The 21907-nt window shown below is 41.7% G+C and overlaps 2 protein-coding genes across 2 annotated transcripts; both read left to right on the top strand.

Annotated features, from left to right (window-relative positions):
- The first annotated feature begins 2036 nt into the window (after positions 1–2036).
- On the top strand, positions 2037–7562 carry LOC120055580 (alanine aminotransferase 2-like). The gene is made up of 10 exons (XM_039003463.1): positions 2037–2280; positions 2650–2758; positions 4398–4531; positions 4640–4883; positions 5028–5107; positions 5240–5376; positions 5762–5936; positions 6189–6344; positions 6544–6656; positions 6855–7562. The coding sequence occupies exons 1-10, from the start codon at positions 2209–2211 to the stop codon at positions 6943–6945; spliced, it is 1311 nt and encodes a 436-aa protein (XP_038859391.1). The 5' UTR covers positions 2037–2208; the 3' UTR covers positions 6946–7562.
- Positions 7563–14395: 6833 nt separating this feature from the next.
- LOC120055317 (alanine aminotransferase 2-like) lies at positions 14396–21810 on the top strand. The gene is made up of 7 exons (XM_039003193.1): positions 14396–14506; positions 20124–20213; positions 20350–20458; positions 20847–20980; positions 21068–21317; positions 21462–21541; positions 21670–21810. The coding sequence occupies exons 1-7, from the start codon at positions 14396–14398 to the stop codon at positions 21808–21810; spliced, it is 915 nt and encodes a 304-aa protein (XP_038859121.1).
- The last annotated feature ends 97 nt before the right edge of the window (positions 21811–21907 follow it).

Here is a 21907-nt window from a genome sequence, read left to right as displayed (position 1 = left end):
GGAGAGAATCCTGTTGGAAGACAGTTATACGTTTTTTCATAACACCTAAACTGAAATCAAAACAGACTGGCTCCCTACACCCTTGTTGGAGAGAATACGGTCTATTGAGGGTGGATCACTCTCATATCTTTTGGACTTGCCCCGCAATCGAAACTTACTGGGGAGAAATAAGATCTAACATTGGAAAAATAATGGGATTTGGCATAGAACAAACATTCATTTCTTTGTACTTGGGTGAAATACCTGATAACTTAAACAATAGAGAAAAGTACCTCTTGAAGGTCCTACTGGCAGCCAGTAAAAAAGACTATCACTAGGAAATGGCTACAAAAAGACCCTCCCACTGTGACACAATGGATAGACATTGTAGAAGAAATACACCACATGGAGCGTATGACCTTTGCTTTAAGAACTCAACAGGAGAGAGGTCAGGAATACTGGGAAAAAATGGTTTCGTACTTGAAAAAGGTCTAATTCAAAGATGTCAATGTAACTAATATGATGATGAAGGTATGACGTGCACTGTAACTGCCAGATCTTTTTTGTTATTTTACTTTATTTGTACTTTGTGTTCCTACAATAAAAACAAAGTATACATTTTTTTTTAAAGTACTGTACAGGAGGTCTGAAACCAGATTGATGACGTATATTCCAGCTGAAGGTCGATTGAAGGAGCACCGCCTTCTCACAAATTAGGAGCTTCACTCCCACTCACTTCCTCAGCAACAGCAGGAGAAAAGAACAGCAGGGAGCCATAGATGTGGACAAGCCAAAAGGTCAACATCTCATCAGATACTGTTCTGTCTGAGAGGACCAGAAGGTGTGGGAAGAGGATTGTCTCTTCTCTGCCTGAGATAGATCTGCCCCAAGGTGAGGAGCATCAAACAGACAGAGCTGGAGCACTTGGTGAGACGAGCAACCCAGAACAGAACTCACACAGGTAAGATCTAATAGTTCAGCCACAGAGCTGACCTGATGTTAGCGACCTTAATACTGAAGTCACATGCATCATGTTATATTATTTCAGACATCGAACAGCTAGATCCATGTTCACTTGTGCATGTAATGAAGTGCATTGTCATGTGAAACACAATATAGTATACAAATGAATATCCATTGACTTACACTACAGTATGTAATCTGTTTCTGATAGGGAGTGAGGAAGACATATATGGATCTATTCTACAATGTAGAAAATAATACAAATAAACAAAAACCCTTGAATGAATAGGTGTGTCCAAAGTTGACTATATTGGGAGAGAGAGAACGAGAGAACATACTGTCTCCTATTTAGTACGGTTCTTCCCTTGTTCAGATAGACACAAGGACAGATGATTGTAAAAATCACACGACATCGTTTCCCAGCAATGGAATTACTGTGTAATTTGATTAAACAAGATTCCAATTCAGTAGCTATGTCCCCCAAAAAATGTCTCTAAACTGACATTACTCAAACCAACAGAACAATGTTGTGTGTGCAATTTATTATGTCAACGCATACAATTGTTTGCATGGCATTACATGTGTCAAGATACCTAGCTAGGTAGCTAGACGTTACAGTGCAGTATGTCTTACCACACTACGGCCGCTTCCGCTACTGTGCCTCAGTGCTAGCCGAAACTCTCCAGCTTTGCTGGGGTCCATACTAAGCTGAACACGGAGAACCTCATCGCCAGCTCCGGGGAGGCAAAGCGGTCGAATTCCAGAATGGCAAACCGACACTCGCACCGACATCAAAACCGTGTTGCAGCTAGCCAGTGCGGGCCCACCATGTACAGACTGGAATGTGGCTGGCACAGGCGTTGGAGTCCAACCGCCCGCGCTCAGTGCCATCTCCCCACAACAACAGTTGGGAACCACAGGTGTAACGTTATATCAACCCCAAAAGCACAATGCACTGTCGATAGTTATGTGAGTCTTGATTTTAACAGCCTACCTGTTAGTAAAGAGATGGCGTTCCATTACAGCTAGTTATATGTCTATCCATAGCTGAAAACGAAATTACATGTTTAAAAAAAAATCTAAACAGGAAGTAGCGTGGGTCGTCCTTTATTTACCTCCGATATAAACCGGCGTTGTTCATAAATATTATGGTCCATGCAATGAAGTGCATTTTCATGTGAAACACAATATAGTATACTAATGAATATCCATTGACTTACACTACAGTATGTAATCTGTTTCGGATAGGGAGTGAGGAAGCCCTATATGGATGTGATAGACGTCAGTTGGGGAGACCCACACAGAGGAGGGCTCAAACCCTTGACTTTCGTCCGACAGGTAATGTCATTCTAACCTTTGTTTCTGTCTGAGTGTCGCCTGTTAATCCTGCCTGTTTGCTCCGGAGTAGCACAGCGGTATAAGGCACTGCATCTCAGTGCAAGAGGCATCACTACAGACACCCTGGTTTGAATTCAGGCTGAATCACAACCGGCCGTGAATGGGAGTCCCATAGGGCGGCGCACAATTGGCCAAGCGTCGCCCAGGTTTGGCCAGTGTAGGCCGTCATTGTAAATAAGAATTTGTTCTTAACTGACTTGCTTAGTAAAATAAAGGTTAAATAAAAAAATACATCTGAGTTGTATTTGTTAACTCTTTCTCTTTACACCTTTGTGTGTGTGTACGCATACGTGCACGTGTGTGTGCCAGGTTCTTGCAGCCTGCTTCTACCCTGAGCTGGTCCAAAGTGATAAACTGCCAGTGGACGTTAAACAGAGGGCCCGAAGCCTACTGAGCGCATGTGATGGGGGGAGTGTAGGTAAGGAGGACTGCAATTGGGCCTATGGAAATACATTACATTATGTCTACAGTTTGAAAGTGTTACGTTTTTTGAATGTACTAAGGTGGCCGATCATCATGACTGTCAATGTACAAAAATAAAAAAATAAAAAACACAGCATGTAACAATTTCAAAGATTTTATAGAGTTACAATTGATACTGAAATAATCTAATCTATGGATTTCACATGACTGGGAATACAGATATGCATCTATTAGTCACAGATCCTTAAAAAAATGGAAGGGCGTGGATCAGAAAACCAGTCAGAGTCTGGTGTGACCACTATTTTCCTTATGCAGCGCGACACATCTCATTTCCATAGAGTTGATCAGGCTATTGATTGTGGCCTGTGGAATGTTGTCCCACTCCTTTTCAATGGCTCTGTGAAGTTAATGGATATTGGCCGGAACTGGAACACGCTGTCGTACACGTCAATCCAGAGCATCCCGAACATGCTCAATGGGTGACATGTCTGGTGAGTATGCAGGCCATGGAAGAACTCAGACATTTTCAGCTTCCAGAAATTGTGTACAGATCCTTGCGACATGGGGCCGTGTATTATCATGCTGAAACATGAGGTGATGGCAGTAGATGAAGGGCACGACAATGGGCCTCAGGTTCTCGTCACAGTATCTCTGTGCATTAAAATTGCCATAGATAAAATGCTATTGTGTTCATTGTCCGTAGCTTATGCCTGCCCATATCATAACCACACCGGCCCCATGGGGCACACTGTTCACCACACTGACATCAGCAAATCGCTCGCCCACACTCCGCCATACACGCTGTCTGCCATCTGCCCGGTACAGTTGAAATCAGGAATCATCCGTGAAGAGCACACTTCTCCAGCGTTCCAGTGGCCGTTGAAGGTGAGCATTTGCCCACTGAAGTCGGTTACGACGGCGAACTGCAGTCAGGTCAAACCCTGGTGAGGACAACGAGAACACAGATGAGCTTCCCTGAGACAATTTTTGACAGTTTGTGCAGAAATGATTCGGTTGTGCAAACCCATATTTTTATCAGCTGTCTGGGTGGCTGGTCTCAGACGATCCCGCAGGTGAAGAAGCCGGATGTGGAGGTCCTGTCCTGGTGTGATTAGACCTGGTCTGTGATTGTGAGGCTGGTTGGACTTACTGCCAAATTATTTACAACGACATTGGAAGCGGCTTATGGAAGAGAAATTAACATTCAATTCTCTGGCAACGGCTCTGGTGGGCATTCCTGCAGTCAGCATGCCAATTGAACGCTACCTCAAAGATTGCAACATCTGAGGCATTTTAGTGGCCCTTTATTGTCCCCAGCACAAGGTGCATCTGTGTAATGATCATGCTGTTTAATCAGCTTCTTGATATGCCACACCTGTCAGTTGGATGGATTATCTTGGCAAAGGAGAAATTCTCACTAACAGGGATGTAAACAAATTTGTGCACAACATTTGAGAGAAATAAGCTATTTGTGCATATGGACATTTTCTGGGATCTTTTATTTCAGCTCATGAAACATGGGACCAACACTTTACATGTTGCATTTATATTTTTGTTCAGTGTGCATGTGATGTGTGTTTACCTGTGTTTATATTTGATATGCATCTCTTTTTTCTTCTTCTCTATCTTATCAGGCTCATACACGCTCTCTGATGGTATCTCTTATATACAGTGCAGTGTGTCCAACTTCATCTCTCGCCGAGATGGTGGTGTACCATCGTCCCCCGAGAATATCTTCATGACATCTGGCTCCCAGAGGTCTTTAATGGTGAGAATCATCTTCACCATCATAACCATGGTCATAATAATAATTATCTTCATCATCGTGTCTGTCTCATTCATCTTTCACTCTCTATTTTCTGTTTTTTTTCTTTAGCTGGTTCTGAAGCTGTTGGTCCACAATCAGGCCTCACTTCCGACAGGTGTGCTGACCGCTGTGCCCAGCTACACTGCTTTCAAAAGTGCGTTGCAAACGCTCGGTGCAACCGTTGTTCCCTACTACCTAGATGAGGAGCAGGGTTGGGCAATGGAGGTGGAGGAGCTACGCAGAGCACTACAGGCTTCTAAGGGTATCTGCAACACAGTTGCCCTGTATGTCATCAACCCGGGGAATCCTACAGGTAATGAGTTGTTTCGGTTCCATGATGGTCGATACAGTAGTACCCCACTATTTGTCCCTATGAAGAATGTAAAGTAAACCTTTTTGCAGGCCAAGTTACCCCAGCAGTATTTATGGATAGTCTCATTTGTTTTGTTGTTGCTAGGTCATGTTCAGAGCAGGAAGTGTATTGAAGAGGTGATCCGATTCGCTGCTGAGGAGAGGCTCTTCCTCATGGCTGATGAGGTGACTTCCTGTCTGTACTTTCTCCTGGCAAATTGCTTATTTTCAATCACAAATATTTCACTTCTCTTTGACTATGTAGTGAGTTGTTGTTCTGTCTTCCACGCACCCCTCGCTGTTTCATTCGATCCACAGGTGTATCAGGAAAGTGTGTTCGGGGAGGGCAGTGAGTTTGTCTCCTATAAGAAGGTTCTGTCTGAGATGGGGCCTCCTCTCTCTCACACAGTGGAGCTGGCCTCTTTCCACTCAGCATCCAAAGGCTTCATGGGAGAGTGAGTACTGTACAGCAGCACTGTCTTTCTATGGCAATTGATTAACAGATTCACACATCCTGTAGCCTACTGTACTCTACAATGATCTGAAACGTATTACCCCATTAGCTATTTAACTACTTAATTAAGTCATTAGCTAATAGACCACTACTTCTTTAGAATGGTCAAATTCCTTCAGCATGAGCGTTAGAGCAAACATGGATTAGTGCCATCTTAGACAATGTATGAGCTGCCAACACAAACTCAATAGTGACAAAAGAAAAGAAAATAGCTGGCAGTTCCCTAAGAGATCCACTTCAGGCTTCCTATGGTGTAAAATCCTGTACTGAAACCAGCAGGCCAGTGTTTGACCACTACTCTGTATGTGTCTCTTCTCCCTGCACAGGTGTGGGCTACGCGGGGGGTACGTGGAGCTGGTGAACCTTGACCCCGCCGTCATGAGGTACGCCTACACCATCTTCTCCACTGACATATGTGCCCCTGTGACTGGTCAGCTAGCCCTGGAGCTCATGGCTAACCCTCCCAGGCCAGGGGACCCCTCATACCCGGTCTACGCCCAGGTGAGACCCATCAAAATAGATCACAAACTACAGTATGACGTTAGGCTTAATAGATTGCATATGCCATGTAACATTTAGTCATAAGTAGTTTAATGATAGTGCGCTGCAATCATTGATGTCTCTAAAATAAGAAATAGTTCATCAAAATCAAACAACTTTATTCCTTTCCCTATTCACAACGGCACCTCAGTGTCCCATACAATATGCTCTACCCCTGTACTTCTTTTCCGTCTTCTCTCCCATCTCCACCAGGAGACCCAGTCTATCCAGGCCATGCTGGTCCATAACATGAACTGGGTCCCAGAGGTTCTGAACAATATCCCAGGGATCAGCTGTCAGCCGATGATGGGAGGAGCTTTCGTATTCCCCAGGCTGTATCTACCCCAAGCAGCCATTGAGAAGGCCAAGGTTAGTCATGGGGCAAATAGTACACTGTATGGTTAGGTAGAGCACTAGAATGACTACTGTTGTTTGTCATATGGGCATTTCAAGAGACATTCACTTTTTGGAGGAAAAACGTGATTCAACATCTGATTAATTCTAGATACTCTGGAGTTAATGATTTGATCTCTTATATTTCTTTATATATCTGAGTTTTCCATTGCAGGTGGTGGGGATGCAGCCTGACCTGTGGTACTGTAAACAGTTACTAGAGGAGGCAGGAGTGTGTGTGCGACCGGGGTGTGAGTATGGACAGACGGAAGGCAATCACCACATCAGGTACAATCCTCTCTCTGTCTCTCTGGCAACAGCTTCTGGACATAGAAATGTCACCATAAAACATCACACTCCAGTAGTCAATGGCTCCATATCCAGTACTCATCCTATGCAAATGAACAGGGCAGCATAGCATTAGCCTCATCATTCTATTTAAATGGTTATACTTCCCCACTGATTTGTTCTCATCTCTCTCTGCAGACTGTGTGTCATGACCCCAGTGGAGACCATGGAAGAGGTACTGAAACGCCTGAAGAACTTCCACCTGCACTTCCTCAAGGAGTTCTCCTGAAAACTGGCTTCACCTTACAGTCCAATGATGAATAATACATTTAACTTCAGACACAATCACAGTACAGAGAAGAAAATTGCAACCAGTAACATTTTTTTAACATCTTTATCTTTCAACAGACCATAATTAAATAATAAATTAAGACAACACATGACCTGAGTTGAACAATTCTGGATTTGGATAGAACAAAGATGGGCGTGAGCGGCTTTTAATATAATTATTATGCTTCAAGTCATGCATGTACACAGAAAAAGCATATTCTCCGTATTTTGTCAAACTTCGGCATTAGAGAATGAAAATACGTGTCTCAGACAGTGTAGATCCCCTCTAAATACTCAGAAAGACTCTTCTTAACAATAAGAACTTTACCTTGTTAGGATCTGCCATTGTGGGGCAGAGATATTGGAACTAAGGGGATAAGTCAAAGTTGACATTTTTAAGGTAAGGATAGATTTTGGCCATATTCATTAACATCCGAATGTATACTTAAATACCAGTACCTGTAAAATTGCAAAGTCCGTCATGTCAATTCAATACTTACTATGACTGTGATATGTGTTTGTCTCACCTAGCTATCATAAAATGAATGCATTAACTGTAAGTCGCTCTGCATAAGAACATCTGCTAAATTACTAAGATGTAAAAATGATGACAAATAAACAGACTTTTTAAAGCATTGGATGCAATCTGTGTTGAGTTACTCCAATGGCATTTCAAGGGGAATTTAGCCACCCTCTAGTTTGTCAGGATAAAAACACTTTGTTTGTTATTCTATAACATATAACAGTTTTAATGTCATATTCAATATGACATTAAAAACATTTAAAGCTGGATGTTTTAAATCACCTCAGATTCTCGACCATTCTATTGAACACATTACACTTTACTTACTGTGGTATGCATAATACAGCTATAGTCAAATTAGATAGAGAGTTTAACAATCAGAGATTCTAACAATATGCTCTGAATATTAACAAAATATCAGAAATGTAACAGAATTTGCAGCATTGTAGTATTTACAAAATCAAATGCCTGTGCTAAGATCTGAATAGCAGATTCAAGGTTGTGTTAGTAACAACTATCCTGCCAGCAGCACAAATGATGTCACTTTGTATGGTAATGACAAAACCTTCAAAATAAAAGTCCACATTCCAAAACTTTGCAATGTCGATAACTCATTCAAAAGATATAAATATGTAATCAATGGCAATTCTTTATGGTGATTATATGCAATTGCAAGACATAATATTTTTTGGGGGGGATATTGTAACCACTGTTGAAAAATCAAACTTTCATGGTATATTTACAATGTTGTGCTGTAGAGATTTTTTTTATTTTTGCCAATGTAAAAGTGGGTTTGGGAGTACTTAGTAGGGTCTGTAGAATCTATATATGGTGTTCTTTCGTGGTTGACTGGATAATAGAGTGTTGCTGGCCTTTAACTCTTTCCATTCCATAAGACTCAATGCTGACCCTTTGTAAACTTTTTGAAAAAATTGTGTTTGACCAGATACAATGCTACTTCACAGTATTTTTTAATTTCTTTATTTCACCTTTATTTAACCAGGTAAGCCAGTTGAGAACAAGTTCTCATTTACAACTGCGACCTGGCCAAGATAAAGCAAAGCAGTGTGACACAAACAACAACACTGAGTTACACATGGAATAAACAAACGTACAGTCAATAACATAATAGAAAAGTCTATATACAGTGTGTGCAAATTAAGTAAAATTAGGGAGGTAAGGCAATAAATAGGCCGTAGTGGCAAAATAATTACAATTTAGCAAATAAACACTGGAGTGATAGATGTGCAGAAGATAGAGTAGAGATACTGGGGTGCAAAGGAGCAAAAAAATATGTATATAAATAGATGGGGATGAGGTAGTTGGATGGACTATTTACAGATGAGCTATGTACAGGTACAATGATCTGTAAGATGCTCTGACAGCTGATGCTTAAAGTTAGTGAGGGAGATATGAGTCTCCAGCTTCAGTGATTTTTGCAATTTGTTCCAGTCATTGGCAGCAGTGAACTGGAAGGAAAGGCGGCCAAAGGATGAATTGGCTTTGGGGCTGACCAGTGAGATATACCTGCTGGAGCGCGTGCTATGGATGGGTGCTGCTATGGTGACCAGTGAGCTGAGATAAGGCGGGGCTTTACCTAGCAAAGACTTATAGATGACCTGGAGCCAGTGGGTTTGGTGACGAATATGAAGCGAGGGCCAGCAGAAGAGCATACAGGTCGCAGTGGTGGGTAGTATATGGGGCTTTGGTGACGAAACGGATGGCACTGTGATAGACTGCATCCAGTTTGCTGAGTAGAGTGTTGGAGGATATTTTGTAAATGACATCACCAAGTCAAGGATCGATAGTATAGTCAGTTTTACGAGGGTATGTTTGGCAGCATGAGTGAAGGATGCTTTGTTGCGAAATAGGAAGCCGATTCTAGATTGAATTTTGGATTGGAGATGCTTAATATGAGTCTGTAAGGAGAGTTTACAGTGTAACCAGACACCTAGGTATTTGTAGTTGTCCACATATTCTAAGTCAGAACCGTCCAGAGCAGTGATGCTAGGCGGGCGGGCAGGTGCGGGCAGCAATCGGTTGAAGAGCATGCATTTAGTTTTACTTGCATTTAAGAGCAGTTGGAGGCCATGGAAGGAGAGTTGTATGTCATTGAAGCTCATCTGGAGGTTTGTTAACACAGTGTTCAAAGAAGGGCCAGAGGTATACAGAATGGTGTCGTCTGCGTAGAGGTGGATCAGATAATCACCAGCAGCAAGAGCGACATCATTGATGTATACAGAGAAAAGAGTCGGCCCAAGAATTGAACCCCGTGGCACCCCCAAAGAGACTGCCAGAGGTCCGGACAACAGGCCCTCCGATTTGACACACTGAACCCTGTCTGAGAAGTAGTTGGTGAACCAGGCGAGGCAGTCATTTGAGAAACCAAGGCTGTTGAGTCTGTCAATCCCCGCATTCTTATCGGCAGAGTCGAAAGCCTTGGCCAGGTCGATGAATACGGCTACACAGTATTGTCTTTTGTCAGTGGCGGTTATGATATCATTTAGGACCTTGAGCGTGGCTGAGGTGCACCCATGACCAGCTCTGAAACCAGAATGCATAGCGGAGAAGGTACGGTGGGATTCTAAATGGTCGGTGATCTGTTTGTTAACTTGGCTTTCGAAGACCTTAGAAAGGCAGGGCAGGATGGATATAGGTCTGTAACAGTTTGGGTCTAGAGTGTCTCCCCCTCTGAAGAGGGGGATGACCGCGGCAGCTTTCCAATCTTTGGGGATCTCAGACGATACAAAAGAGAGGTTGAACAGGCTAGTAATAGGGGTTGCAACAATTGCGGCAGATAATTTTAGAAAGAGAGGGTCCAGATTGTCTAGCTCAGCTGATTTGTAGGGGTCCAGATTTTGCAGCTCTTTCAGAACATCAGCTATCTGGATTTGGGTGAAGGAGAAATGGGGAGGCTTGGGCAAGTTGCTTTGGGCGGTGCAGAGCTGTTGACCGGGGTAGGGGTAGCCAGGTTGAAAGCATGGCCAGTTGTAGAAAAATGCTTATTGAAATTCTCGATTATCCTATATTTATCGGTGATGACAGTGTTTCCTAGCCTCAGTGCAGTAAACAAATTAACAGCCTTTCAGCACGCTTATGGGGAAGGGCACTCAACATGTATGGCACTGACACACATGACTGATGATTGGCTGAAATAAATGGATAATAAGAAGATTGCGGGAGCTGTTTTATGAGACTACAGTGCAGCTTTTGACATGATCAATCATAATCTGCAACTGAAAAAACAGAACACAGAGGGTTTTCTTTAACGGAAGCCTGTCTAACGTTAACCAGGTAGAGTGTGGTATACCTCAACACAGCTGTTTTGGTCCTTTACTGTTTAATTTTTTTTTACTACTGACCTACCACTAACCTTGAGTAAAGCCTGTGTGTCTATGTACGCTAACCTAACGTAGCAGGCGTAAAATACACTCCTGAAACTAGATCCCCTACATCAGTGGTATTCACACATTTTCAGTGGGGACCCCAGTCTTTCCGCAAGAATTTCTGGGTACGCCATTTTCCCCCCAGGAATTTCTCACGACCTCAACCTACACCAAATCTAATGACACAGCCTTAAAAATCGGTCAACTTTAATTCATTGCATTTTCATTTCTGATCAAAATGAAAATAGCATTTTATTTGTCAAATTATCTTAAAAAATAAATGGTGTATTGTCCCATACAATAGTCTGTACTCTTAATTTTTTCGCGACCCCGACATTGAATACCACTGCCCTACATACTGGTCTTGATAAGAAGAACAAAAACTGTTGGGGGAGGTTCTCTTCTGCACTGTTCAACCAATCCTGTAAATGTGGAGGAAGAGTTAAGATGGAGTGTCGCCTTGTTAACATCCAAAAGTGGAAGTCGTGTCACATGCTCTCTTTCCATTTCCCTTGAAATCTGGAACATCCGGTTGTTGGGGACACAGCAGGGGAAACACTCTTTTCATGCCACTTCGATACCGAAGTGACTTTTTCATAGCAGATTAGGAGAATTAACGTAGCAGTTTAGGAGACTGAGGTTATGGTTAGGTTTAGCGAAAATGCTCTCCTAATCTGCTACGGAAATCACTTTGTATCAAAGTGCTGTGCAAAGAGTGTGTCCTCACTCAGCAGAGGCTAATGTACGCTGATGACTCAACATTATTCACATCAGTTATCACAGCAAGTGAAAGCACTGCAACCCTTATCAAAGAGCTGCAGTCAGTTTTGGAATGGGTGGCTAGTAATAAGCTCGTCCTAAATATATATATATATATATATTTGAAACAAATCCTTCCCTAAACCCACTACTTGTCTTTGTGAGAGATATTGACGTGTTGAAAGCACCAAACTGTCACTTCAAACAGCTAACACACAGCTCAAACCCCCATACCCAAAAAGACATGTCACCAGGGGTCTCTTCACATTCTCCAGTCCAGAACAGAGGCTGGGAAACTCACTGTACTAAATCGAGCCACGACCACATGGAACTCTCTTCCAGATCAGGTAAGCAGTAAAATCAAATAAAAAAATGTTTGAGTGTCTGCAGGTTTTCGGGCCTTCCTTGTACTTGATTGATAAATTAAGGTCACTAATTAGTAGGGAACCCCTCAGCTGGTTGTCTAGGTCTTAATTGAATGGAAAAACCAAAAGCCAGCAGACACTAGGCCCTCCATGGAATGAGTTTGACACTTCTTGTTTAGAGGCATCTGAGTAGACGTCGAGTTGGTCACACACATTTCCTTGGTGGCTGTATGGATATTGCCATTTATCAGCCTAGTAACAAACCCCCACCTCGTGACCAATGCGAACCCAAACTGTTCACACCCTTCTTTTTGGCTGAGAGAAAATGTTCAGTTTCAAAGCTAATTTCCTGCAACTCTACACATTTTGGCATGGGGTGGAGAGAAAAGTTGACACTTTAAAATCTAATTTCCTGCAGTTTTACACATGTTGCCATGTGTTTCTCTGACAGGTCTGTCAGTGAATGACATAACAAGAGGAACACTGCCCATGCACTAACAAATTCGAAATTGCACCTTTTGCATTACACTATTACAACTCTCTACAGCAGTAAACTGAAAGCCCAACTGAGTTTCTGAGTTAGTTGGACACCCTGGTCCATATTGATCCCATACTCAGTCTGGATTCGTACCGCGGACCGCCTATTGATTATGTCAATTATAATTTATGATAAGGATATAGTAGTAATAGTATACAGTGGACACTTTTACAAATATTGAGTGATAGTGGACCTTTGTAGTTGGTGCTGCACTTTCCTGGAGACAGTCTTGTCTTTGAAGTTGTGAAATCATAGCTAAGGTAATTAAAGTCTAGCCTGGTAGAACCAGGCAAATAGAAGTCTGCCTTTATCATAATAAAATACACTTTTATTGTATGGTAAGTGTTTGTTGACATGCATGAAATGACGTGGAAACAACATTGATTCAGCCAGTGTGTGCCCAGTGAGACATCTCAAACCTATAGCCTATTATCGAAATATTCCAAAGCTACCACAACAAGGGTGAAAGAGAAATAGCAGAGGGATGCACTAGGCTCTTAATCAATAAACTGCTGTAATTTGTAACTGTTTAACCCATTTCTTCACAGCATGTGATTTCTGTGTAATGCTCAAATGATGACATTCCAATGGAGTGACTTTTCATTTTAAAACATGAAGCCTAAAGCTCTCACTTCATTTGAAGTGTCCATCGTTTAACAACTAAAACATAGAAAGGCTCTTCCAAATCGATGATTGTATTTAGACTAGACATATATACGCCCAGTGCTACTCTGTAGAACTGTTGTCCCATCCAAGTTCTCATTTAGTATTACAATGTGCATAAAACTTTGGAATATAATATCTCCAACTTAAACGACACCATTTCCATAAAAGTACCTTGGGTGAACTGGAATATAATGTCTCTAACTTAAACAACTCTATCTTCCAGTCCACCCAAGCTACTTTCATGGAAATGGTGCGTCTTTAAATAAGACTTATCTCCACAATGCCCTCGCTGTAAAACAGAGACGGGCACTTCATTACACATGACATGGGCCTGCCCTAAACTTTAATAAAGGAGGCTGGAGATTGAAAGAATTTGACATGAGGTCCTTCATAGGGAAATAGGCCTGCATTTAACTCCCACGATGACAATCCTTGGGGATCGATCTGATTTACAACTTACTTTTCAGAGATGTAAGATTTTTTTATCTTAGCTATGACTATAGCTAAAAGATGTATACCTGTGGAACCATGAGGATCCTTCCAATATCACTCAATGAATTAATGAGGTCAATGCCACTAGTAGAAGGTAGTCCACAGTCTTTTCATAAGAATTGGGATCACTGGTTAGAATATACAGAGTCATTATAGACATTTATTAATTGATATGTGTAGGATATGTGATCTGAGGTAACTAAAATGGCGTGATGGCATATGAATGCAGGTGTTATTGTATGGTATGATGTGCAATTGGGATGTACTGTATCTAGATTACATTTTTGTTTTTTGGGGTGTTTGCTTTGTTTGTTGTACTTGTATAATTGAATTATTGAATTTCACATGAATGTCTTATTGAATTCTATGTGGGAAAAAATCTAAAAAACACCATTTTCCACATAAATAAACTAACAATGTGGATGAACCAGAAATATCTGTTTTAGGCTAGGTCTACTGGAATTTCCCTGGGGCAACTTTAAAGCAGGCTCAACTTGCAAAACTGATCAGTTTACTGGTTCCTATAGAATAAATAACTTTGGGAGGGAGCTTTACACCTACTCACTTCCTCAACATCAGCATGAGAAAAGATCAAGGAACCATAGAAGTGGACAAGTCAATAGGCATCTCATCAGATTCTATTCCATGTGTCTGAGAAGACCAGCAGGTGTGATAGTAGAATGTCACTCCTCTACCTGAGAGAGATCTGCCGCAAGATGAGGAGCATCAAACAGACAGAGCTGGAGCCCTTGGTGAGACGAGCCAATCAGATTAAAACAGAAGTCACACAGGTAAGACATCACAGTAGCCTATCCTAGCCCTATATAGAACATAGAATGCTGTAAATAGGGTTAACAGTATCCCATCCACACATGTTAACAGATTGCTGTAAAAAAAATTTTTTTTTATTTATTTTTAAAGTAATTCTAAAGTAATTCTATTTTACAGTACTGTACTGTAAAAAGCAATGCATTATAGGGGTTCAATGGTGTTGCACTGCACAGCTGTAAAAGTACTGTATTACCTGTTTTGCTGTATATTTATAGCAGCATACTATGAATTATGGTGCAATGTTGTAAATGAGAACTTGTTCTCAACTGGCCTACCTGGTTATATAAAAGTGAAAAAAATTAAAATATATATATAATAAAATAAATGTGGGCGGCGAAAGAATCTCTGGCTCATGAACATATTTTGAGGCATGCCTTGTATTTTGTTGAACCCATTAATGAGAATACGGTACCCCACAGAATATACAGTACCATGCCATTTTTTAAATATTTGTCCTGTAAATCTACAGTAACTTATTGGCTAATGTGCTGCCAGTAATTTACTGTAGCATACTGTGAATTATGGTGCATTGTGGGGAAATGTTGTGGGCGGTCAAAGAATCTCTGGCTCATTAACATATTTTGAGGCATGCCTTGTATTTTGTTGCACCCATTAGTGAGAATGTTGTACCCCACAGAATATACAGTACCATATTTTATTAATACTTATATACAGTATATATATATATATTTTTTTTTTGTCCTGTAAATCTACAAGAACAAGTGATATAAAACACAAAATATTTATTGGTATGCTGTAATATATAATTACATATTCACTGTTAGCAATTGGTGTAATTTTATTACAATACAACTTAACAATAAAGTACTGTATTGCTTTTTTGCTATATATTTACTGCATCATTCTGTAAATGATAGTGCATTGTGGAAACATTTTGTGGGAGGAGAAAGAATCAGTGACACATTAACATATTTTGAGGCGTGCCTTGTCAACTGTACCAATTGAACTGATATATTGTAGTAGTGTCCTACTAATTTTGATGTACAGTGCATTTGGAAAGTATTCCGACACCTTGACTTTTCCACATTTTGTTACATTACAGTCTTATTTATTTCCCTCAATCTACACACAATACCCCACAAAGACAAAGCGAAATACATTTTTGATGATTTAGTACAAATAAAAAACAGAAATACCTCATTTACATAAGTATTCAGACCTGTCTATATAAAGTCCCTCAGTGCATGTCAGAGCAAAAACCAAGCCACGAGGTCTAAGGAATTGTCCGTAGAGCTCCGAGACAGGATTGTGTCAAGGCACAGATCTGGGGAAGGGTACCAAAGCAATTATGCAGCATTGAAGGTCCCCAAGAACACAGTGGCCTCCATAATTCTTAAATGGGAGAAGTTTGGAACAACCAAGACTCTTCCTAGAGTCGGCTGCCTGGCCAAACTGAGCAATCGGGGGAGAAGGGCCTTGGTCAGGGAGGTGACCAAGAACCCTATGGTCACTCTGGCAGAGCTCCAGAGTTCCTCTGTGGAGATGGGAGAACCTTCCAGAAGGACAACCATCTCTGCAGCACTCCACCAATCAGGCCTTTATGGTAGAGTGGCCAGACGGAAGCCACTCCTCAGTAAAAGGCACATGACAGCCCGCTTGGAGTTTGCCAGAAGGCACCTAAAGGAATCTCAGACCATGAGAAACAAGATTATCTGGTCTGATTGAAGTGGATTTAACAGGTAACATCAATAAGTGATCATAGCTTTCACCGGGATTCACCTGGTCAGTCAATGTCATGGAAAGAGCAGGTGTTCCTAATGTTTTGTGCACTCAGTGTATAGCCTAGGCCTATACACAACAAGCTCCTTGGTTTGTAAAACAAAACACGTTCATGATTTGAACGTTTCGAACTGCAATATAATTGTTCTGAAACGCAAGCTGACCCTAAGTTTGAAATAATGCTTTCATTCCACCTGCCAGCTAATTCCACCTGCCACCTGCCAGCGGGAAGAACTATGAATATCCGACCCAATGCAGGACTCTATAGTGTTTGTTCACATTTACTTTGTTTACAAACATAGGAGTAAAACAAGCTTATATTTTAGGTTCTGATGGGGTATGACAGTTGAACTAAGCTCATGAGACATTTATTTATAAGTTATATTCTATTTATACATCCAAAAATGTAGGCAATGTAGCAACTGCCGATTGCCCGTTTTTATATTAAGAGAACGTTCACTAAGTGCGTTGTTGGAGCATGTATCTGTAGGCTTATGATAGTTTAAATGAAAGTCAGCGCTGCTCTCGGATTAGCTTTCTCCATTCAAATCTTACCTTAACATTATAATTATTCCACAATACTGACTACGAGTCAGCTCTTAGAGAGCTATGACCACCTACTGTATATGTTTGCAAATAGAGGAGGCTTAGTCTATTGCTAAATCATCCCCAAGGGCCACCAGAGGGATTTGAACATGACGCGCAGAAAATACTAATAGGCTATTGGTACTATGACTTTGTGGCATTTGTGGTACAAATCCCATTCAAGTCATGGTGCCAATATTAGCATTTTCCGCACAACATGTTCAAATAATCTGTTCAAATCACAAAGTGACTTTGTTGAGCTTCACAATCAATTATACTTTTGAATGATTTGGACATGATGTGCGAAAAATGCTAATATTGGTACCAAGACTAGGATTTGTGCCACAAATGCTAAAACAAAACCAAAGCATTGATTGCTGTCAAATCATGTCCAAAGACTGCATATAGGGGAAGGAAACCAATATGTAATTTGGGTGGACTCTCCCTTTAAGGAGGAAACTGACAAAAGTGTATCACCGACTGGGCAGATCACTTTAGGAAGCCAGAGGAGAAAACAATGAATAATAGTTCCCTTGGGGTTGTTGGTAACCCTGGCTAGAATGTTACACAGCATGAAATATATTGAGGCAAAAATGACAGACGGTAGCCTACAATTACCACAATTAAGCATAATTGATTGAACATTAAATGTATTAAAATATGACTTGAAATATATAAGCCTATGCCCACACTCAGTGGTCAGTTTATTAGGTATATCAACCCATTCACAAAAATTGATTACTTCTTCAGACAGTGAGTCACAAGTTCGTGACTTGCTACATAGAGATGATTGTGGACTACAGCAAAAAGAGGACCGAGCACGCTCCCATTCTCATCGACGCGGCTGCAGTGGAGCAGGTTGAGAGCTTCAAGTTCCTTGGTGTCTACATCACCAACAAACTAACATGGTCCAAGCACACCATAACAGACGTGAAGCGGGCACGACAAAAACTTGGATTTGGCATGGGTCCTCAGATCCTCAAAAGTTTCTACAGCTTGTCGTGGTAATTTCCTGTATTACTAAATGAGGAGAGTTTACAAACCACACACAAGTCAGAGTTATATTTTAAACTCCATCTTTAATTATATGAGCTTCACCATAGCCCTTTGACTCTCAGATCAATTCAGTGTCTATAAATGAATTCTCTGAGAGTGCTTACAAAACAATTCTTAGTATCTTTTATAGCCAAGATACACCCCTCTCAACTTACATGACGAACCACAGATCTCAGGAACAGTTCACAAAGAAAGACTTTTACTTGAGAGAGGAGTATCCCATAGCCAGATAGCATTAGCTATAAATTATCGTTCAGTTTGCTCTCTAAGACAAGGTTCTAATCTCGTTCTTGGTACTTCTTAGTACCAAAACATTACCTCATCCAATGGCATATATCAATTGTCAATTCTAGATACTCCCATCTCAAATACACCCCCTCTTCTCCCCACTCCTGGAGAAGCTCACTAAGGGGAGTGAGCCTCTAGGTCATATACTAGGTCAAGATTCATGCATCATCAGAGGGGTAATACAATGGTTCCAGACACTGCCATACTCCTCCCCCCAATGGGAAAAGGAGGGAATGACTGGAGTACAGACATAGTGGAGCCCTTCACATGGTTTCACAGATATATTCATTATGAAGACAATGTTCAAACCTGACTTCTCCCTTTCTGATATTCTGCCTATTACCAGACATGTAAAAGACAAGCCTGACCTCTTCCCTCTCTGGGCCCCAAGTGACTTTTCCCTAGAGAGAGAAAGGAAAATGCAACTGCCAACAGTATAGTCCAAAAGAAGACATTCTAATGACAAGAATAAAGTAAATAAAACATCTTATTTATCTATGTTACCTAACTAATTCTGATTCAGCTACGACAAGCTGCACCATCGAGAGCATCCTGACTGGTTGCATCATTGCCTGGTATGGCAAATGCTCTGCCTCCGACCGCAAGGCGCTACAGAGGGTAGTGCGAACCTGCCATCCAGGACCTCTATACCAGGCGGTGTCAGAGGAAGGCCCTAAAAATTGTCAAAGACTCCAGCCACTCTAGTCATAGATCATTCTCTCTGCTACCGCTCGGCAAGCGGTACCAGAGCGCCAAGTCTAGGTCCAAGAAGCTTTAAAACAGCTTCTACCCCCAAGCAATAAGACTCCTGAACATCTAGTCAAATGGCTACCCAGACTATTTGCAGTGTCCCCCCCCCACCCCCTCTTTACACCACTGCTACTCTCTGTTGTCATCTATGCATAGTCACTTTAATAACTCTACATACATGTACATACTACCTCAAATAACCAGTGCCCCCGCACATTGACTCTGTATCGGTAGCCCCTGTATATAGTCTTGCTATTGTTATTTCAGTGCTGCTCTTTATTACTTGTTATCTGTATTTTTTGAAACTGCATTGTTGGTTAGGGGCTTGCAAGTAAGCATTTCACTGTAAGGTGAAATAAGCATTTCACTGTTGTATTCGGCACATGTGACTAATGAAATTTGATTTGATACCAATTGTGCAACTATTAAATGCCACAGTGTACCTGAACATTGTTGCTGACAAAACCCAATGGGGCATGTTTGGGATGAGATGGAACGGGCTATTCGCAACATGAATGTACCGCCGTCCAATCTATAGAATCCATAACCAAACAATTCAGGCTGTTCTGGAGGCAAAGGGGGGTCTGACTTGGTACTAGATGGGTGTATCTAATAAACTGGCCATTGAGTGTATTTTAATTTTCATTTAAATCATATTTTTAACCTGTGTTTGTAACAATTACCTAAGACAATGGCAACTTTGTTTTTGTAGTCAACTTTGTTCTGAGACAGATAAACATCTTGATTCTAAGTTTAGATCGTCTGTGTATAAAGTGATGCGCAAGGGCAAAAAAGCATCTGACAACGCACTTAGTTGTTCTACTAGTGGTTTGTGGCAGTCAGTCGGTAAATAACGAGCGTCTTCCAGTGCAACTTTAGTAACAATGGTTTTAGGAAACAGCTCGGATATTTTATAATGCTCCTACGAAGGTTCTAAAGATGAACTTAGCCTTACGCGTTGGGAAACCGGACCCTGATCTGATGTTAGTGACCTTGATTCTCATGTCACATGTAGGCCTATTATTTCAGACATAGAATAGCTAGATATATGTTGACTTGTGCATGCAGTTCATTGCATATTCACATAAAACACAATATAGTATACAGCTAATATATATACATGGACTTACACTGCAGTATGTCATCTGTTTGTGATAGGGAGGGAGGAAGCCCTGTAAGGATGTGATAGATGTCAGCTGGGGAGACAAACACAGAGGAGGGGTCCAACCCTTGACCTTCGTCCGACAGGTAATGTCCTCCTGACATTCGACCTTTGTTTCTGTCTGAGTGTCCACTGATAACCCTGCCTGTCTAAATATGGTGTATTTGTTAGCTGTTTCGCTTTAAACCTGTGTGTGTATGTGTCTGTATGTGTGTGTGCCAGGTTCTTGCAGCCTGCCTCTACCCTCAGTTGGCCCACAGTTACAAACTGCCAGACGACGTTAGACAGAGGGTCCAAAGCCTGCTGGGAGCATGTGATGGGGGGAGTGTAGGTAAGGTGGACTGCAATTGGGTCTACGGGGGGGCGATCATGACTGTCAGTATATGCTACAAGCATTAACTGTGAAATCTTAGGGTTAAGTTTAGGCATTAACTCTGACTTTTTAATGTTAGACATTAACTCTGAATGGTTAAGGTTAGGATAGGCTTAAAACAAAAATTTGGCACCAGGGGCAGTTGCTCACAGCCTTCACCTTAGCAAAACGAAAACTACTTGAAGGCAACAGTGCTCACTGTTGCCTCTACTGGCCGATTTACACAACATCTCCCGACATCCTCAGACATGGATGGACGTCGAATACTGACTTGTATCACGGGTGACCTGGCTGGTATATGTGATGTGTGTTTACCTGTGTTTGTTCTTCTTCTCAATCTTATCAGGCTCATACACACCCACTGGTGGTATCTCTTATATACAGTGCAGTGTGTCTAACTTCATCTCTCGACGAGATGGTGGTGTACCATCGTCCCCCGAGAATATCTTCATGACCTCTGGCTCTCAAAGGTCAATAATGGTGAGAATCATCTTCACCACCATCATCATCATTATCATCATCACCATGTCTCTCATTCATCTTTCACTCTCTTTTTTCTGTTTTTAGCAAGTGTTGAAGATGCTGGCTGACTTCCATAATCAGGCCTCACTTCCGACAGGTGTGCTGACCGCTGTGCCCACCTACTCTTCCTTCAAAATGATGTTGCAAACGCTCGGTGCAACCGTTGTTCCCTACTACCTAGATGAGGAGCAGGGTTGGGCAATGGAGGTGGAGGAGCTACGCAGAGCACTACAGGCTTCTAAGGGTATCTGCAACACAGTTGCCCTGTATGTCATCAACCCGGGGAATCCTACAGGTAACGAGTTGTTCCGGTTCCATGATGGTCGATACAGTAGTACCCCACTATTTGTCCCTATGAAGAATGTAAAGTAAACCTTTTTGCAGGCCAAGTTACCCCAGCAGTATTTATGGATAGTCTCATTTGTTTTGTTGTTGCTAGGTCATGTTCAGAGCAGGAAGTGTATTGAAGAGGTGTTCCGATTCGCTGCTGAGGAGAGGCTCTTCCTCATGGCTGATGAGGTGACTTCCTGTCTGTACTTTCTCCTGGCAAATTATTTTCAATCACAAATATTTCACTTCTCTTTGACTATGTAGTGAGTTGTTGTTCTGTCTTCCACGCACCCCTCGCTGTTTCATTCGATCCACAGGTGTATCAGGAAAGTGTGTTCGGGGAGGGCAGTGAGTTTGTCTCCTATAAGAAGGTTCTGTCTGAGATGGGGCCTCCTCTCTCTCACACAGTGGAGCTGGCCTCTTTCCACTCAGCATCCAAAGGCTTCATGGGAGAGTGAGTACTGTACAGCAGTACTGTCTGTCTATGGCAATTGATTAACAGATTCACACATCCTGTAGCCTACTGTACTCTACAATGATCTGGCTCGTATTACC

This window comes from Salvelinus namaycush, chromosome 11 (genome assembly GCF_016432855.1).
Source record: "Salvelinus namaycush isolate Seneca chromosome 11, SaNama_1.0, whole genome shotgun sequence".
Taxonomy (NCBI): Eukaryota; Metazoa; Chordata; class Actinopteri; order Salmoniformes; family Salmonidae; genus Salvelinus; species Salvelinus namaycush.
This window is presented reverse-complemented; position numbering and strand designations above follow the sequence as displayed.